Source organism: Marmota monax, unplaced genomic scaffold (genome assembly GCF_021218885.2).
Source record: "Marmota monax isolate L192 unplaced genomic scaffold, Marmota_monax_Labrador192_F-V1.1 WCK01_AAM20220418_F8-fsc00009, whole genome shotgun sequence".
In the NCBI taxonomy this organism is placed as follows: Eukaryota; Metazoa; Chordata; class Mammalia; order Rodentia; family Sciuridae; genus Marmota; species Marmota monax.
Window position 1 is genome coordinate 16,801,214 of NW_026694710.1, and position 17,736 is coordinate 16,818,949.

Sequence of the window (17,736 nt, forward strand, 5' to 3'; positions counted from 1 at the left end):
AGAGTTCCTGCATTATCTCACATGTGAGCTTTTGAAAAACCAGCAATTGCAAATAGACATCACTGGGTGTAATGGAGAAATGGAGGGCTGTGTGGGATGCAGTGGAGCATAAAGGAAGGGGACCAATTAGTTGGGTAGAGGGATAACAAAATGTCAGGGCAGGGGTCAAACAGATTTGAGAGGAAACTTCATGAAAAACCCAGCTACTGAAGTTGAAAGGACACTTTAGCATTGCAAACTGAAGGATGTATAAGCAGGCTAAAGCACTGCAGACAAATTAGAAATAACTACTACCTTCAAGGGCAAATGATGAAGTTAAGAGAGGAATAAGGGTGTCGATCACACTGCATTCCAGTTGAGAAATATGTTCACTGCCTGAGTCTTTGGTGTTCTTTTAATTTTAACAAGTACAGCTATCTTGGATTCAGTGCAGACCAAAGCTTTTTTTGGTGATGATATTGGATGTATGAGTGCAGTCATATATCATTCTGGGAATTCATCTGCAATTCTCATTTACATACCTGACTTGTAGAAGGTATCTTTCTGTCCTTTTAAAAAAAAATAGCTTCTGCAAATTCTGTGTGGCAGACTGGTGCAATGCCCTGAGACTCCTTCTGTGATCCTATTTTGGGATGCACCTCTATCCTCAATCCTGGAAATAGGGCGAACACTTAAAAAGGCAATGTAGCCTATTGAGATCTCTAGAGGTTCCTTCCCACTTTAAGAACACAACTCTCTGTGATAAAAGAAAAACTCAAAACGTTGTTGTTACTCATTTGTTCATCTAATAACCCATTTCTCTTTAATCCATTCATCCTATGGAACCACCCAAACATCCATCCTTTGTATTACCTCCTGTGCCCATCCAACTTTTTTAGCAACCACTCCTCTATCTTTCCTCTTAACTAACTACTCTTTATTTCTTTAGGGTAATGCACCCATGTTTACCTTTTAATACACCCCATGTTCACCCATTAACCTATTAAACCCCAGTTCCAAATCCCTGGTTCCTTCCCTTGTACCATCAAACTCTTCAATGGCAGCACTACCCCAATCAGTTCTACCTATTATAGTTCCTCCAAGCTACTAGTACAATAAAGGCTTCCAACTTCAGTCCTCCCCAATGAAAATGCAGCCAGTCATTTTGTACCAACAGTTACTGTTCATGGTGGGCTTGGAATTCATGTTGGCCCTCAAGCTGCAGATTCTATCCCACCATACTTGCACCTCTCTGAACTTGCTTGCTTGATTCTTTAGGACCAGAATCACTCTTTAGTCTTCCAGTCTAGGCTGACCTCCTTCAATAGACTGGATCTCACTGGAGCCACATCTCTGCTCAGAGATGGTCCCAAATATTGCTGAGACTTGAATGTTGCTACCAGCCAGACAACCCACATTAACAAAAAATTATTCGACCCCAGATGTCAACAGTGATATAGGTGAAACCCTACATTAAAATATAAGAATATGAAGCATGATTAATAAAAAGAATAAAGCTAGCTGGGCCCAGTGGCATGTCCCTGTAATCCCAGCAACTCAGGAGGTTGAGGCAGGAGGATTGCAAGTTCAAAGCCAGCCTTTGCAAAAAGTGAGGCACTAAGCAATTCAATGAGACCTCGTCTCTAAATAAAATACAAAATAGTGTTGGGGAATGTGGCTCAGTGGCCAAGTGCCTCTGAGTTCAATACCCGGTACCAAAAAAAAAAAAAAAAAAAAAAAAAAGAATATGCTTCTTTTATGAATGTCTGTAAAATGTTTTAGTCTTTTTTTTTTGCATATATATAACACTGATTTGTAATGTCTGACATCCTAGGGTCAAGATTTGTAAAATTAAAATAGAATCATAAGCATTAAATCAATAATTTTTTTCCAACAAGTATGATTAAAGAATAAGATACACAATGATGGTGAGGGTGTGGGGAAGCAGATACCATTTTAGGCTGGTGGTAAGACGAAACAGTATGACTATTTTCAAAAGCAGTTTGACAATATGTGTGATGACTCTTAAAGATGTTTGTACCCTTACCCACTCAATTTCTGCTTTGAGAGTCTGTTCTAAAAGAAAATCCAAACTATGAATAAAGCTTTAATACAGATATTGTTTTCTAAACACCATCATTTATAAGTCGACATTGAAAATAACATTTCCATCAATAGGTATAAATAGCAATAAAATATTCTTGAAGTAATGATGTAATTTTATGTCAGCATTAAGTGTGATGTTTATGAAGGAAAGACACTGATATTACAATGGTAAATGTAAAAATGAGGAAATAAAATTGAAGACAAACCATGAGTGTAGGTATGAAAATAAATGCCTTAAAGTACATATGTACAAAAGATATCTGGCAGGAGACACACCAGCATGTTGGTGTGACTGTTCCTTCATTCTAGTGGGATCAGAGATGGTTTTTTATTCTACTTTTTATTTCTTTAGGGTAATGCACCCATGTTTACCTTTTAAGACAATGAAACTGAGTTTTTAAGGTTATGCAATGATATTAAGCTTATTATGTTCTAGGCAACAAATGAGAACATACAGTTCATACTGACAATTCAACTTTAGATCCATTTCCATTCACAGTTCTTTCTTTTCTGATCTTTTCTGGCTTCCTTTTTATTTATCCCATGAATTCCTGAACTAGAGTCCACAGACATTAAGACATTAGAGATGCACTTCAGAAGGTCCTTAACTACCTAAAGTTGCAGGATGTATGTACTCTTTAAAAAAAATAAGAAGAATGTTTAATTTGGAACAGTTTTATTGTTATTCTTTTGATTTGTTTTTACCATATATACTACTTTATAGTGAAAATAGAATGATTCTAAAAAAATTACACAGAAATATTGAAGGGACAAAGCCATATGTCAAATCTAAGTATAACTGTGGATCAACTCCAGAACTGACAGTGGACCAAAGGACCCTGAACCCTCCTGAGGATGCCCTACTGATACCTGGATCTTTGGGGCCAGGTTAACTTTGGGAGGCAGACAGTTTAGGTAGTTCCAGTTAGGTAGGCAGTTGCTAAAGGCCAGTTAGTTGTTTGTACCCTCCTGGGTCTGTGAGATACTCTAGAATATAGCACACCCCAAAAGATCAAGAGTGGACATTTCACAATGTCACAGAGAGTTTCCTGTCAAGTATCATTCTAAGTACTGGCATATATTAAGCTGGGGGAGAAAAAACAAAAAACAAATAGCCTTTGTACTTCTGACTCATTCTCAACTTCTTGTTTACTTCATGTTTTGCTTAGTTAAAAAATAACTGTCCCCTAAAATTCTGAAGTGACATCCCCTACCCACATTATAGATCCGTAAATTAAAGAAATATAGATAAGCCGGAGGTTCACATTGCCTCCCATAGTCTTTTCTTCCATGGCTGACCAACTCCAGACTCCTCGGCTTCATAGCTGTTGTCTAAACATACTGAGAATATCTTCACCACGTTGCTGCCTGAGGAACAAATCTCTTCTCACTTTTTATGACCTGCTGTAATGTTACCAGCTATAAGAAATCACCTTGGCACATCCTGCCCTCCACCATGCATAATCAATGACTTCCATGGCTTCTCACAACACATTATAGATAACCAGAAAAGTGACTTTTATAAAAATTAAGGAAATTTTGAATATAAGTTATTGTCTATCAACATTTTACAGAGTTTATTCTGTGTACTACCCATATCAAAGGGGAGCTTCAAAAAGGACAAAGTCTCAGGAGCTACCCTCCTCTTCAGCAAAGTTCTCAGAGGGTTGGATTCAGGAAGTGCCTTTTCCAAAGAGTTCTGAAAAGACAGTTCTGTATGCTGAATTATAAGAACCATTGGCTAATTGCCCGTGGTTGCCTCAACGCGCCTGCGCGATGGCTGAACCTCCGGCTGTGCGGTTCCCGCCAATTCCCGCGGCGTTCCTGCTTGGGTCGAGTTCCGTGCGAGATGGAGTCGTTTGACCCGGCCGAGTTGCCCGAGCTGCTTAAGCTTTATTACTGGAGACTCTTTCCCTACTCCCAGTACTATCGCTGGCTCAACTACGGCGGAGTGGTAAAGAATTACTTTCAACACCGTGAATTTTCATTTACGTTGAAAGACGACATTTACATTCGTTACCAATCCTTCAATAACCAGAGTGATTTGGAAAAGGAGATGCAGAAAATGAATCCATACAAGATTGATATAGGCGCGATGTATTCCCACAGACCCAGTCAACACAATACAGTGAAGCTGGGAGCTTTCCAGGCTCAGGAAAAAGAACTGGTGTTTGACATTGACATGACAGACTATGATGATGTGCGGAGATGCTGTAGTTCTGCAGACATATGTTCTAAGTGCTGGACCCTCATGACAATGGCCATCCATATCATTGACCGAGCATTAAAGGAGGACTTTGGATTTAAGCATCGGCTCTGGGTATATTCTGGAAGGAGAGGTGTTCATTGTTGGGTTTGTGATGAATCAGTTAGAAAGCTATCCTCTGCAGTACGTTCTGGGATAGTTGAGTATTTGAGTCTTGTAAAGGGTGGCCAAGATGTCAGAAAGAAAGTTCACCTAAATGAAAAAATTCATCCTTTTGTCAGGAAATCTATAAACATAATAAAAAAATACTTTGAAGAGTATGCCTTGGTTGATCAAGATATTCTTGAAAATAAAGAAAGTTGGGATAAGATTTTAGCCCTTGTTCCTGAGGCTATTCATGAAGATCTTCAAAAAAACTTCCAAAAGTCTCACAGTTCACTTCAGAGATGGGAGTATTTGGAGAGAGTAGCCAGCACGAATCAGAATATCAAAAATGACAAATGTGGACCCTGGCTAGAGTGGGAGATTATGCTCCAGTACTGTTTTCCACGGCTGGATATCAACGTTAGTAAAGGAATCAATCACTTACTGAAGAGCCCTTTTAGCGTTCATCCAAAAACAGGTCGAATTTCTGTGCCTATTGATTTACAGAAAGTGGATCAGTTTGATCCATTTACTGTTCCAACCATAAGCTCCATCTGCCATGAACTGGATGTCATTTTTACTAACGAAAAGGAAAAAGAGGAGACTGAAGCTGAATCTGATGTCAAACATAGAACCAAAGATTATAAGAAGACCAGTCTGGCACCGTATGTGAAAGTATTTGAACAGTTTCTTGAAAACCTAGATAAATCATGAAAAGGAGAACTTCTCAAGAAGAGTGATTTACAAAAAGCTTTCTGAAGATAACATCTCCCCTCAAACAAATGGTCTACCTGCAAGCAAGAATCAAATACTTGAAGAGTCATTTAATAAATATGGCAGAACCATGTATGTGTCTTAATGCTTACAGCAGAATTTCCTTTTCTTGAGAAATAATTTATGTTGAAAAGATTCCCTGAGGTCACTAAAAAGACTCCTTAAAGTTTGTGAAAGGAACTTAAAGCAATTAATAAGTGAAATGCAGATAATTTTTGTGAAATTTAATATTATAGAAAGATAATTCCAAAGCTTCTGACACAAATAGTTCTACCAGTTGGCATATAGAGAGGTAAGTGAACAGTAATATACTTCCATTTCATCTCACTGGATATTGCCTCTATATTATGGGGTAAATGACAGCTTTGTCCTTAAGTCTTGGACACTTGTTAATTATACCTAGAGTATATATTCAATCACTTTCTAATTTTGTTTATTTATATTTATATTGATATTGCCTGTCTTTTTAAAAATTATTTTAAACTGGGCATTTAAACCTACCAAAACTTCAGTTCCAAAGATAGGAGTTATTAGATGAAAATTATTAGGGCCAAGTATAGTATTTTGTGCAACTATTGGGAATTGTAGCTCCTACTTTTTCCCTCAGAGAGCAACTGAATTAGTCTACCATAAAGAACAAGTTTAGGGCTGGGGCTGTGGCTCAGCGTTAGAAAGCTCGCCTAGCACGAATGAGGCCCTGGGTTCAATCTTCAGCACCACATAAAAAAATAAATAAAGTATTGTATCCAACTACAACTAAAACATAAATATTAAAAAAAGAACCATTGGCTGAGGAAAAACAGTGGCTCACATCATTATGTAGAGTCTCCAGTCATGGAGGAACTGTGCAGAATTACTTACCTTATCTAAGAAGATGTCATCAACGCTGAGTTTCTTTATAGTGACAAATGCCAAGTCTAACAAAGAACCATAGGCCCCAAAGAGCTGTGGATCAGAGATCTAAATATATGTTTCTAATTTTTCTCTTTGATAAAATGGGGATAATATTCTAGAATCTTAAAAAACAGGTAGAAGTTGTGAGGAAGAAGGGACCGCAGAAATTCAGGTCAATAACTTCAATGCTACAGATGAGATTAAATAAAGGATTCCACTTGTGTCCATTTCAGTCATCCCAAAATTGGAAACCAAGTTGATTTAGATGTGCAAGAGATTTATGGGGAGAAATGTCTCTAAAAGATAATATAGGAGGGAACAGGAGGAGGCAGAAAGCATCTGTTGACCGTGCTGCAGGTCTGACACCTGTGAGAGGAGAAGGAAGGAGTGGAGTCCATGGGCGTTATGGTTTGGGTCTGAAATGGCATCCCAAAAAGCTCATGTGCTGGGCAATGCAGCAATGTCCCAAGGTAGGGCTTTTAAGGAATGATCTGATCATGAAGGCTCTAACCTCATCCATGGGTCAATCTGTCTGGCAGCTTAATAATTTGAATAAGCTTCTGGGTGGTAACAGTAGGCAGTTGGGGCATGACTGGAGGAAGTAAGTCCCTGGGAGTGTGTCCTTGGGGACTATATCTGTCCTGGTCTCTTTCTCTCTCTCTGTCTCTCTGTCTCTGCTTCCTGGCTGCTGTGAGCTGAACAATTTTCCTCCATCATGCCCTCTGCCATGATGTTGTGCCTCACTTTAGGGCCAAAAGAGTGGAGAAAGCTGAACAGGGACTGAGATCTCTGAGTCTATGAGCCAAAATAAATCTTTCCTCCTCTAACTTGTTCTTGTTTGGTATTTGGTCACAGAGATGCAAAACTAGCTTTCACAATAGGAAAGTCCTCAGACTGCCATACACCCATGAAAAAGTCTTGGCCAGACCAATGAGGAGTTCCTGAACAAAGACTGAAGATGAGAGGAGTCATGTTGGGCAGAAATAGCCCAGTCTGGCTGTCCCCAACAGGCTTAGTTGTTGGCTAGAAGTAGCTTAAGAGGAGTCATTACTTTGTTGTGAATATCTCCGTGGATCAAAAGGTGTGAAAGATAGAAGCTGTCAACTAAATATACTCCCGACATCAGGTTTCCTTGAAGGGAAATCTGAATAGCATACTTCCTCCCCTTTCCAAAGAGACTTGCATAGGGTCCTCAATCTCAATGCTGTACTTCCTGTCTTCCCATCTCAGTCATGACTTAAGCTGGGCCAACTAGACTCTTGGGTATAAAATTCAAACATTAGAAGAAATAAATCGTCTTCTTACTTGAATGGCAAACCTATAATTGCAAGGTAGGGTGGTAATTTCCTATTTCTTGTTACATGAGAGGAGCAACTCCTCAGAATAAAGAGAAGTAGAATCCAGCAGCACTGAGAGGTGAGTGGAGAGAGAGAGAGTTTGTATATTTGTAATGGGCACATGGTGTCCTTAGTCCTAGTCCCCAAGACCCTGCCTAGTGCCTCCTGCACTGGGAGCTTCCTCAGAAACATGGGTCAGTGTATTCTGTTTTACTTGGTGAAGTAGGCAGATTTCTCAGATGACCCAAATTCCTAGCCCCTGGACCACACACCGTTTCCGTTATTGCATCAAACACTAATCTAGGTTTTGCAGTAAGGGATTTTGCAGTTATAATCAAGGTCCCAAATAAAATGACTTTAAGAGAGGGAGATTATTCAGGTGAACCTGACTTAATCACATGAGCCCATAAAGCTGAATCTAGAGATTAAAAATAAATCAGATTTGAAGTGAGAAAAGCTCAGTGAGGGAGATGGAGAAGTTATAGAGTAAATAATGAAGGGATCCTCTAGGAGCTGAGAGAATTCCCCTGATGGCAGTTTCACAGCCACAGAACTTAATTTATTAGAAACAGGTTTTCCCCTAGGGTCTTTAGACTTGAGCTTAGCCAGAACAACTCCTTGGCTTCATGCAGTCCTTGAGATTCTAAGCAAAAAACTCAACTGTGCCACACCTAGACTTCTGATACACTGAACTTATAAGTGACCAAGTTCATGGTGATTTGTTAATTAGCAATAGAAAGTGAGTTTGTTTACTTTACACCTCAAGAAGTCCAGACCAAACCACTGGGGAGAACAGAGGCTCATTTTTACTCTCCCCATCAAGACTCTAGAAACTATTTTTCTTTGCTGTTTCACTTGGGTATGAATCTGCTGCAGTGGTATCTGTTATTGACTATCTAGTGTGATTAAAGATTCCAAAAATTGCATCTGAATGGAGTCAGAGGGAACACAGGATGGTTCTTGGTTCTAAGATAAGCTAGGGCCATTGAAGGAATGAAGAGGAGAATAGGAGGAAATGGCTGACAGGAGATGGTGTCTGGGGACCCAAAAGAGAAAGATCTCCTGACTAGTCTTCCAGCTTCCCCTGTTTCAGCACAGCAGCCAGAGTGCTGTTTCTATAATGTGAATCAGATCCTGTCCCCCTGCTCAAAACTCTACAGGTCTTCTTGTCTCCCAAGGGATGAAATGAAGTTCTTCATTTGCCGCATCCCGGCTGCAGCAGAATAAGGGGGGGGGGGTTGACGAACGACTTGTGTACATTGATACAGCAGGAGTAGGAGCCGTTTATTGCAGGACAGGAGCAGTATTTATACATTCCACACAGCTTATCTAATTAGCATAAACTAGATACATCAGTCAACCAATAAGAAATCTCCACACTTAATGGCTCGCTGGTGTTACTTCACAAACCACTCCCTCTAGCATTTTGCCAGGCGCCATCCAGACTTGTTTACAGACTCTAACATTCATTGACCTAAAGGACCTTTGCCACATCTCCCTGTCCTCTCATTGTCCCCTCTTCCCCATCCACACTCACCTCCTTGTGAAACCACCAATACCATATGTTCCCTATGCCTGTAGGACTTGATCTTAAAATTATTATTATTAATAATAATAATAATAATAATAATAATAATAATAATAAATGATTCCAGTAAGAACACTTGACAAGGGATTTAACCTCTTAGCAAAAATTTCAGTTTACCACACATTATTGTTGACTGTAGGTACAATGTTATGCCACCATTCTCTAGAACTTACTCATCTTGCTTTGTAAAACTTCATACCCATGGAGAAACTCCCCATTTCCCCCTGTCACAGCTCCCTGGTAACCACCATATTACTCTTTGATTCTCCAAATGTGTCAATTCTTTATGCAGGTGGAGTCATGCAGTATTTTCCTTTCTGTGACTGGCTTATTTCACTCAGCAAAATGTCCTCCAGGTTCATCCATGTTGGCTAGGGCTTAGCTGTTAAATTCTGGCCTGGAATGCTCATCCTTCAGATACCTCACTACTCTTTATCTTTGCAAGATCTTTACTCAAATGTTACTTTTTAAAGAAGCCTCCCTTGACCACCCTGTGTAAAATTGCAACTCCATGCCCTGAAATATTCCTTCCTTGCTTATATTCTTTTAATTAACACTTGTCACTATCTAACAAATTGTTTAATTATTTAACCTTTATGTATTTTCTGACTCTCCCACTAGAATGTTAGCTTTGTTCGAGTAAGGACTTGAGTTTGTTTTAAGCCTGCCATGCCCCCAATACCAAGAGCAGAGCTTGTCACATAGTGGACACTCCATAAATGTTTGCTAAATGATTGATCAAAAGGGAGATGTGTGCATAAGGAGAGACATACTGTTATCTTCTAAGGGTAACTTCTTTCTCTTTACAAAGAATTTGGTGGTGAGCATATCCTTGAAGAAAAAAAAGGTGGGTTAGCTGCTTGTTCCCACTAGCTACAAGAATCCAGGATAAGAACAACGAGGTCTCCCAGCTTGCTTTTCATGTGGAGCTGACAGTGTAGATTGCTGTGATGGAAAAAGAAATACATGATATAAAACATAACCCCCCCCATGTGGCTTTATGATACAAAGCACCTGGGGGCCTGGAGGTTGGCTCTTGATGACAGTTATCTTTTATAAATATTAAATAAGTATAATCTCAAAACCACTCACTCATCCCTCCCGGCCTGCTTCCAACTAGGCAGCTGCCACTCTTCCTTGTCTATCTTTTGTGACTTGAACAATGAAACCAACCTGGTAACAGCACTCTTCCCAAGGTGAGATTATGTGCTTTATTTCAATAAGGGAGGAGTAAAAGAACAGACCAACCAGGTTGTAAACACTACAGTAAGGATTAGGGTTGTAGCTCAATGGTGGAGTGCTTGCCTAACACACGGGAGGCACTAGGTTCAATCCTCAGCACCACATAAAAATAAGTAAATAAAATAAAGGTATTGTGTTCATCTACAACTAAACATGTTTTGTTTTGTTTTAAAGCTACAGGGCTGGAGTTGTAGCTCAGTGGTAGAACGCTTGCCTAGAATGTGTAAGGTGCTAGGTTCGATCTTTAGCACCACATAAAAATAAATAAAAAGGGGCATTCTGTTCATCTACAACTACAAAAAAAATTAAAAAATAAAAGCTACAGTGAAACATTCCTAGCTATCCCCCAAATATTCTCAGAACTAGAAATATCTACTATGTTTATATGTGTATGAGTAATATTCATTTTTATTGTCCTTATGGTGTGACTTATTTGACATACACCCATTTATTTGATTCAGCAGGGTTTTTAAAAAATTTTTTTATGAGCTTCTGTTTTATGCCAGACACCATAAAACAGGGAGCAGGAGAAAGACAAAGGGACTTTTATTACTTAAGTTTAGGTTTGGTTATACCTAGTAGAACACCCCGCCCCCTGTCCCCCAATAACAGTAGCTGTAACACATATGAAGTTTTTATCTTCTTTATATAAAAAGTATACCTGGGGCTGGGAGCCAGGCTCTTTTTATCTTCATGCTTTACCATGCTGCCCTGGCCTAGAATGCTCCCCCAGATGTCTGCTTCCTGGCCACCTTGCATTTTCCTGAATCTAGAATAAGGACACCTGAGGAGATGTTGTGCTGGCCGGCTACCTTGGATGGAGGAGGGAGCTGAGGAGGCTGACTCTGCACCGGGCACCTGGGACTCCTCGGCCTGGAGAGTGGACTCCACCCACAGTCATTAAGGAAGGACAGGGCTGGGCCAGGAGCCAACACAGAGAAGAAACACCCAGAATCAAATCCAGTATGAATATTTGAAGATGGTTCTATACAGGAGACTCAAGCCATCTGACTTAATTCAGAGAGTTGGATCCTTGCAGGCACAGGGCCATATGTTGCAGGGGAAGGAACTAAGATTTTAGAGTCAGACAAATTTGGGTTCATGGCCCAGTTCTTTCACTAGCTTTGTGACATGTGACAAATTATTAGTCCTCTTTGTTTTCTTAGTTTATTCCTCTGTAAGGGAGAATAATACTACTATTATTTTATTAGCATTACTATTGTTAGCATTATATAGGCACTATTCCTAGCATAAAGTAAACATTACAAGCATTGATGATGATGATGATGATGATGATGATGATGATGATGGGTACAAACTGCTGTGAGACATATACCTATCTCTCCTACTCACATCTCCACACTGGTCAGCCTGGCAGGGTCATTCTTCCTACTAATGACAGGCTTTTCCCATGTGATAGAGAACAGGTCACAGGTCAATGAGTTTGCAAATCTCTAACACTCAGACCCAATAAGGAGATGAAATATTCTCTCTAACCTCAGGGAATAACTCCCAGGAGGGGCTTTGCCTGGCCTGTGCCAGTCACTATGGTCAGAGGTTGGAGTTCTATCATCAGCCCAGTCTGGGACATGTATTCACACCTGTAGTCAGAGACAAGGGTTGGCTGGATCCTGATAGTGTGTGGGTTATCATGTTTTCTGGGGAAATAAATAAAATAGTTGTCACTGTATATCCAGCTGTTATGTCCTTTTGTGTATTATTTGGTTAATTGTTTTAATTAATTTGTTGATAAATTAAAAACTCCTGGAGGCAGGGACCATGGCTTCTGTATCGACACATCCTTGAGCATCTAACATGGTACTTGATAAAGGAAGACTTCTATAAATGGAGGCTATTGAACTGGAACTGACTGGTTTATGAATGAGAGATCAGAAAATAACAGATTCTGTAGATAATTCCCCAGGAGATAGATTGAGGTTCCTGGGGTTTTATGGGCTCCAATATTAAAGTATTCAGAAAGTCTTTGTCCTTCTCATGAAGAACTTCAAGGCCAGTAGAGAGAACACTGAAAACCAAGAGATAAAGGTATAGTCCTGGCACTTCCATGAAAGTTGTGTGATTGTAAAAATCAGTGGATTCTTGAAGCCAAAATTGATTTATTTTTGAAAGGAGAATGATCATGGGGATAACTTCCCCCCAGGCTTAAAATTCAACAAACATATTTATCTCTCTTTTTGACATTTTTCCAGCTATTTTTGAACCTCCATTCAACATCTGAGCAATGTTATAATCAATTGTTTAAAGGTCACTGTGCTTACTTGGTACAACTTAGAATTCATGATTCCTTTTTCAATTTAATCGGAAGTCTCAATTTAGGGGAAAAAAAAAGAAAAGAAAAAAAGAACACTAGACTGAAAATCAGAGAACAGGCTATAGATTCATTTTCCCAGGAAGAGATGAGGGATATCGGCTTCCACCCTCTGAGCCTCAGATTCCTTGTAGTGTAGATTTGGTAAAAGCCAAGCTCTAACTTTGTAAGGAATGGGCCCAGAGGAAACAACCGGTCTCTCTTTTTCTTTTGGTAATTGGGCCATCTTTAGCTTTTGCTGGACACAAGGCAGCCCAGTCCCGGATGGCATTTCCCAGCCTCCTTGTGGCTGAATGTAGCCATGGAATTAGTGAAGGCCAGAGGGAGGTGAGCAGAGGTGATGATGCACCTTTCAGTTCTTCCCCAACCTAAGCACCAGCTGCCCACCCTGGGCCTCCCCTATTTTCCCTTCTTACCAGACAGGAAAGGTGACAAGCATAGCAGTGGCCTTGGACCCAGATAATGGAAGGTGCATGTTGAGAACTGACAAAGATGGAGGGTAGCAGAGCTGAGTGGTCACTAAAGTGGTCCACCCAGTTCTGATGACCAGCACCCTGGGGACTGTTGAGAGAAGAATGAATTTCCACTTTGTTTAGCCCTCTATATTTTGGGGGGATCTTCCTATAGTAGCTTAGCCTGCTCCCTATCAGTACTTTTACTTAAGATCCTACCAACTACAGAATTCAGGTTCACTTTTACTGAAGAGGCACTCCTGCTTTCTTTCAGTGGTTTTTGCGGTGGTGAAGAACACAGGCTCTGGAACCTGAACAGAGTAGAATAATGGTCTGATCACCTTCTAGCCATATAACCTCAAGCACAATACTCACTTCTCTGTGTCTTGGTTTGCCTATCTGTAAAACTGGGGCAACCATAAGACTTACCGCTGGGATGGTTAAAAGGATCTAACGGGAGAAGGTGTACAAAAATGTTACCACAGTGCTTTGTAAACCCTCAGGTGGTGTTAGTTATTCATGCAATTATTAGCACTATTATCAGTATCGTCCCATTGCTATGTCACCACCATTATCATGTATTCATGTCCTTGCAAAACTAGTTTGCTGAGCATTATGGGATTGGGGAACCTAATATGAACAGTCACCTGTCCTTCATTCAGCACTCTGGGATTCTCTGAGCATCTGTTTGACTTAGGATGCACTTAGTGCCATGTATGATCCACATTCTAAAGAGACTTGCTGCCTTTTCATGTATTCTGGTTGTGCTGTTGTCTGCAGTGTGGATGAACATAGCATTAGCTGTGCCCACAATTTTGTACGTTGAGCATCTCTTAGGATCCAGACCATCTGAAATGAGGTAGGAATAAGGAAAAATGGTAGGTAGCAATAAGGAAAAATGAAAAAGGTAGGTAGCAATAAGGAAAAACGAAAAGTGGAATAGAGAATGGTTTGTTTTTTTTATAATTGTTATCTTTATAGTTGCTTCTTGATTATGAAAAAATCCCAATGAAAGAAGCTTAAAAGCCATCAACAAGAAAACTTTTAATCAAATATAATACTGGACAGAGGAAAAAAAACTTCATAGTTAATTGGTTCATTTAGATTTGGAATCTTAAAATAGTTTTTAATTTTTCTTTCATCATTTTAATTAAGACCATTATACATATGTTATAGGGAGTTATGAAATATGACAAAGAAACATTTTTTCAAATATTGAAATCTCCAGCTGTGCACCATGACACATGCCTATAATTCCAACAACTCAGGAGGCTGAGGCAAGAGGAAGGATCACAAGTTTGAGGCCAGCCTCTGCAACTTATCAAGGGCCTGTCTCAAAATAAAAAAGGCTAGTTTATTATTATTATTATTATTATTATTATTATTATTATTACCAAAAGCATCCTGGATTCAATAGCAATACCAATAATAATAATAATAATAATAATAATAATAATAATAATAATAATAATAGTTTTTAAAAATCAAAATTAAAATTATCCATAACCCCACTACCTAGAGATAACTACTACTAGCATGTTGAGACACCTCCTCTGAGTCTTACCTCAGTGCTCCTCCTACCTCTCCAGGAGTGGCACTTGCTCCCTTCCACTCTTCCACCTAGATTCTCTCCCCAGAGCTCTTCCTTGCTGCTGTCCTTGGGTTCCCATTCTCTCCCCCACTCAGGACACTGGCTGTCACTGCAGTATGTGCACTAACTCTATCCAGAGAAAGGCGACCAGCAAATCAATAAGCTCTTCTAGGACTTGATCTCATGTGCCCTTAAACAGAGATCCAAACTCAAGGTCTTAAAGCACTCTAGGCCCAGCACTTCCCAAAATGTGTTATGAGGATATTAATTGGAATAATAAATGATTGTTATTTTGAGAACAAAAGAACTCAATGGCCAACTGCTGGGGTAAAGAGAACTAAACAATTGTGTTTTAACAGAGCTGCAAATATTTCCCAAGCTTATCTGACCACGGACTCACATCTATTCCCTTCGGGAAATGCCAGTTTAGTTTGACCATTTCATATCTTAGGAGAGGCAACTTCATTTTCTAGGGAGGTTAAGGGACCTACTTAAGGTCGCAGTGTTTGACAGGGCAGAGCTGAGCCTCAGAACTCTGGTTGTTTGTTGGCTGGCCTTGGGCCTCCTGCCAGCCCTCCCAGCCTGCACCATCTTCTTGGCTGGATGTTTTATATGATCCTTTCAGGTGCTCATGTGCTTCTCATGTTTTGTGTCAAAGTAGGAACCAAGTCCTCATTTCTTATTCTATCTCCTCCAGTTCTGGTGCTGGTGCCAGTGAACTACATTGGGTTTATTTAGAAGAGTCACGAACATCAGCTCTATGGACACTTGTTCTTACTTACATAGAGCCCATTCTTCTGGGCCCAGACTTCTAATTTCCTTTGAAAAACTGGCCATGTATAGCCTCAACCTTCAGACCATATAATTGAGGCAGATCCATCCCATTCCCCTGGTCCCCACATGACATGAAAGTAGCCAGGCCATGCGTCCACCCCACTGGCCACAAGGACCAGTCAGCATTAGACATGTGTTAGCTTTAAGGGTTTTGTTGGAACCATTGTCAGAGACAAGTTCTCTCTCCAAGGGTATGCTGAGCTGGTAAAATCTAATCTGAAAGCAGCCTATGACTATGTTGTCCAGACTCTACCAAGGAATAAAGTCAGTGCAGAGGAATAGTTTTACTTTGACATAGAAAGAGATGGAGTCAAGATGACACCATTTAAGAGCTTGTACCTGATGTCAGCAATGGCTCTGGGCTTCTCCCATGCACGAACCCATACATTTCCTTTAACTCAAGCTAGTAGATGTGGGCTTCTGTTTTCATACCTAGAAGAGTCCTGATTAGTAAGTCTGCACGTAGCTAGGATTCAGTTGCTAAAAAAAAGTAATTATTTTAAAAGAGATTTCACACATTTTTAATGGACAAAAAAGATCTGCCAAGACATGCTACAAAGGCATTATCTCATAACCACTGGATCTTTTTTCTCTTTTCATAAATAATGAAAGGCTCTTCAGGAGCACCTACTAAAATTCATTTTCTACCCTCCAGCACTGACAGACAGTATAAGATTGGCTCAGGGAACTCATCCAAGAGAAAGGAGACTGTCACCATTTGTGAAAATGGAGATGACTTTACACGTAACTCTATTATCCAGCTCCACCTTGGCAACCTCCCAGCTCCTCTCAGAATGTGTTAATAGGATTTCATGTAACCTCACAGACAGCTACCAGATTTGAACCAAGTGAAAAGAGCTCTGGACTCGGGGTGCTCACTGAATTCTCACTGAGGAACTGTTTCTACCGATTTCTGACTTTACCCTCTGGGATGTGTAAAATACCCAAATTGCATTTTTTTTTAACCAGTAGTGACATGCCTTTTCTTCCAGGCAGTCCTGAATAAGTCCCTCTCGGTATAACACATCTGAGTGGTGCCTCCTCTCTGGAATTCAGAATTCTTCTTTGCTTTTTCATCACTTACTCATTCACTCCTTGCCAACTGTTGAATTCTGGGCTAGGGGTTTTGCCAGGTATTGAGGATACAGTGGGGAGTAACAAACACCCATACTAACACCTCTTACTTAGGACCTACTGTGTGCCTGTTAGTTGTCTGGCCCAATGTTGTGCTTTTGGACAAAAGGTTCATCTGTCATGACTCTGCCCCACAAAGCCAGCAGTCTTTGCAATGGTGAGTCCCCATTGACCATGTCCTACTCTCAGGTATGCCAAGGCAGATTAAGGCTGAGAGCCATTGGTGTGGTTGGTGAGGGGCCTTCTGGGAGTACTAAACAGCACTGTCTTGAGTCAGCCCCTAGATTTAGAAGGAACACTCGTAGAAGCAAGAACACTCTTAGAAGAACACTTAGACTCAAGAAGAAAAAGTGACATAAAGTAGATTAGTTATAAAAAGGATAGTCTGGAGGAAATTATTTCAGAAATTTCTAGGCAGCACAGACAGCAGTCTTTGTATCAAATGTTTTTCAATGCTGTCAACATTTGTTCCCAAAAGAGGCTTATGTAAGGTTGAGTTTCGGAGATCATTTCTGAAAGCACAGACTAGCCATAGCCAACACGGGCTCCATTCCTCACCTGTGACCTGAGGTTAGGGAGTGCCTTGCACACCTCACTACACTCTCAGCACTAGCTTACGTGCTTCTCCATGGAACAGAGGCCCTTAGTGCAAAAAACAACACATTTGCAGTAACTAGGCTGCTCAGACTGAAACAGGCCAATTTCTATTTCTCACCAGTCAGATGGAGGCAGCAGAGCCAAAGCCAAATCCTCCAGGAGGCCTCAGGACTTGGCCTTCCTCCTCAGCATCTGTCTCTCCTTCCAGGCTGTGTCTCAGCTGATGTACGTGAGGATTAACTGATGCAGAACATTCTGTATATTCTCTAGTCTTAAAAACAACAATGATAACAAAAACTAGAGTTATTCTGATTATATTTGAGGTACACACCCATCAGAGAAAAGTTGGAGAATACACAAAAAACAAAAGTTAGAGGGGGGAATGATCACCCTTGATCTGCCCCCAAATAACTCTGGCCATGTTTTGGTATCTTCTTGACACTTTTCTTTGTCAATGTGTATTAACATGTATGTAAGTAATCATGTGTATGTAATTTTAAAACAAACTTGAATCTATCAATTTTATAAA

General features: G+C 40.2%; 2 protein-coding genes across 3 annotated transcripts in view; both read left to right on the forward strand.

Moving 5' to 3' along the window:
- The window catches only part of Fam184b (family with sequence similarity 184 member B), a 107,801-nt gene that overhangs the window by 21,470 nt on the left and 68,595 nt on the right, over positions 1-17,736 (forward strand). The window lies entirely within an intron of this gene.
- LOC124078811 (DNA primase small subunit-like) lies at positions 3,887-5,282 on the forward strand. Its single transcript, XM_046423902.2, has one exon. The coding sequence runs from the start codon at positions 3,935-3,937 to the stop codon at positions 5,147-5,149; it is 1,215 nt and encodes a 404-aa protein (XP_046279858.1). The 5' UTR covers positions 3,887-3,934; the 3' UTR covers positions 5,150-5,282.

What these genes read in the sequence shown, in the direction of transcription:
- LOC124078811 (XM_046423902.2), top strand. Translation starts at nt 3,935, where the DNA reads ATGGAGTCGTTTGACCCGGCCGAGTTGCCCGAGCTGCTTAAGCTTTAT.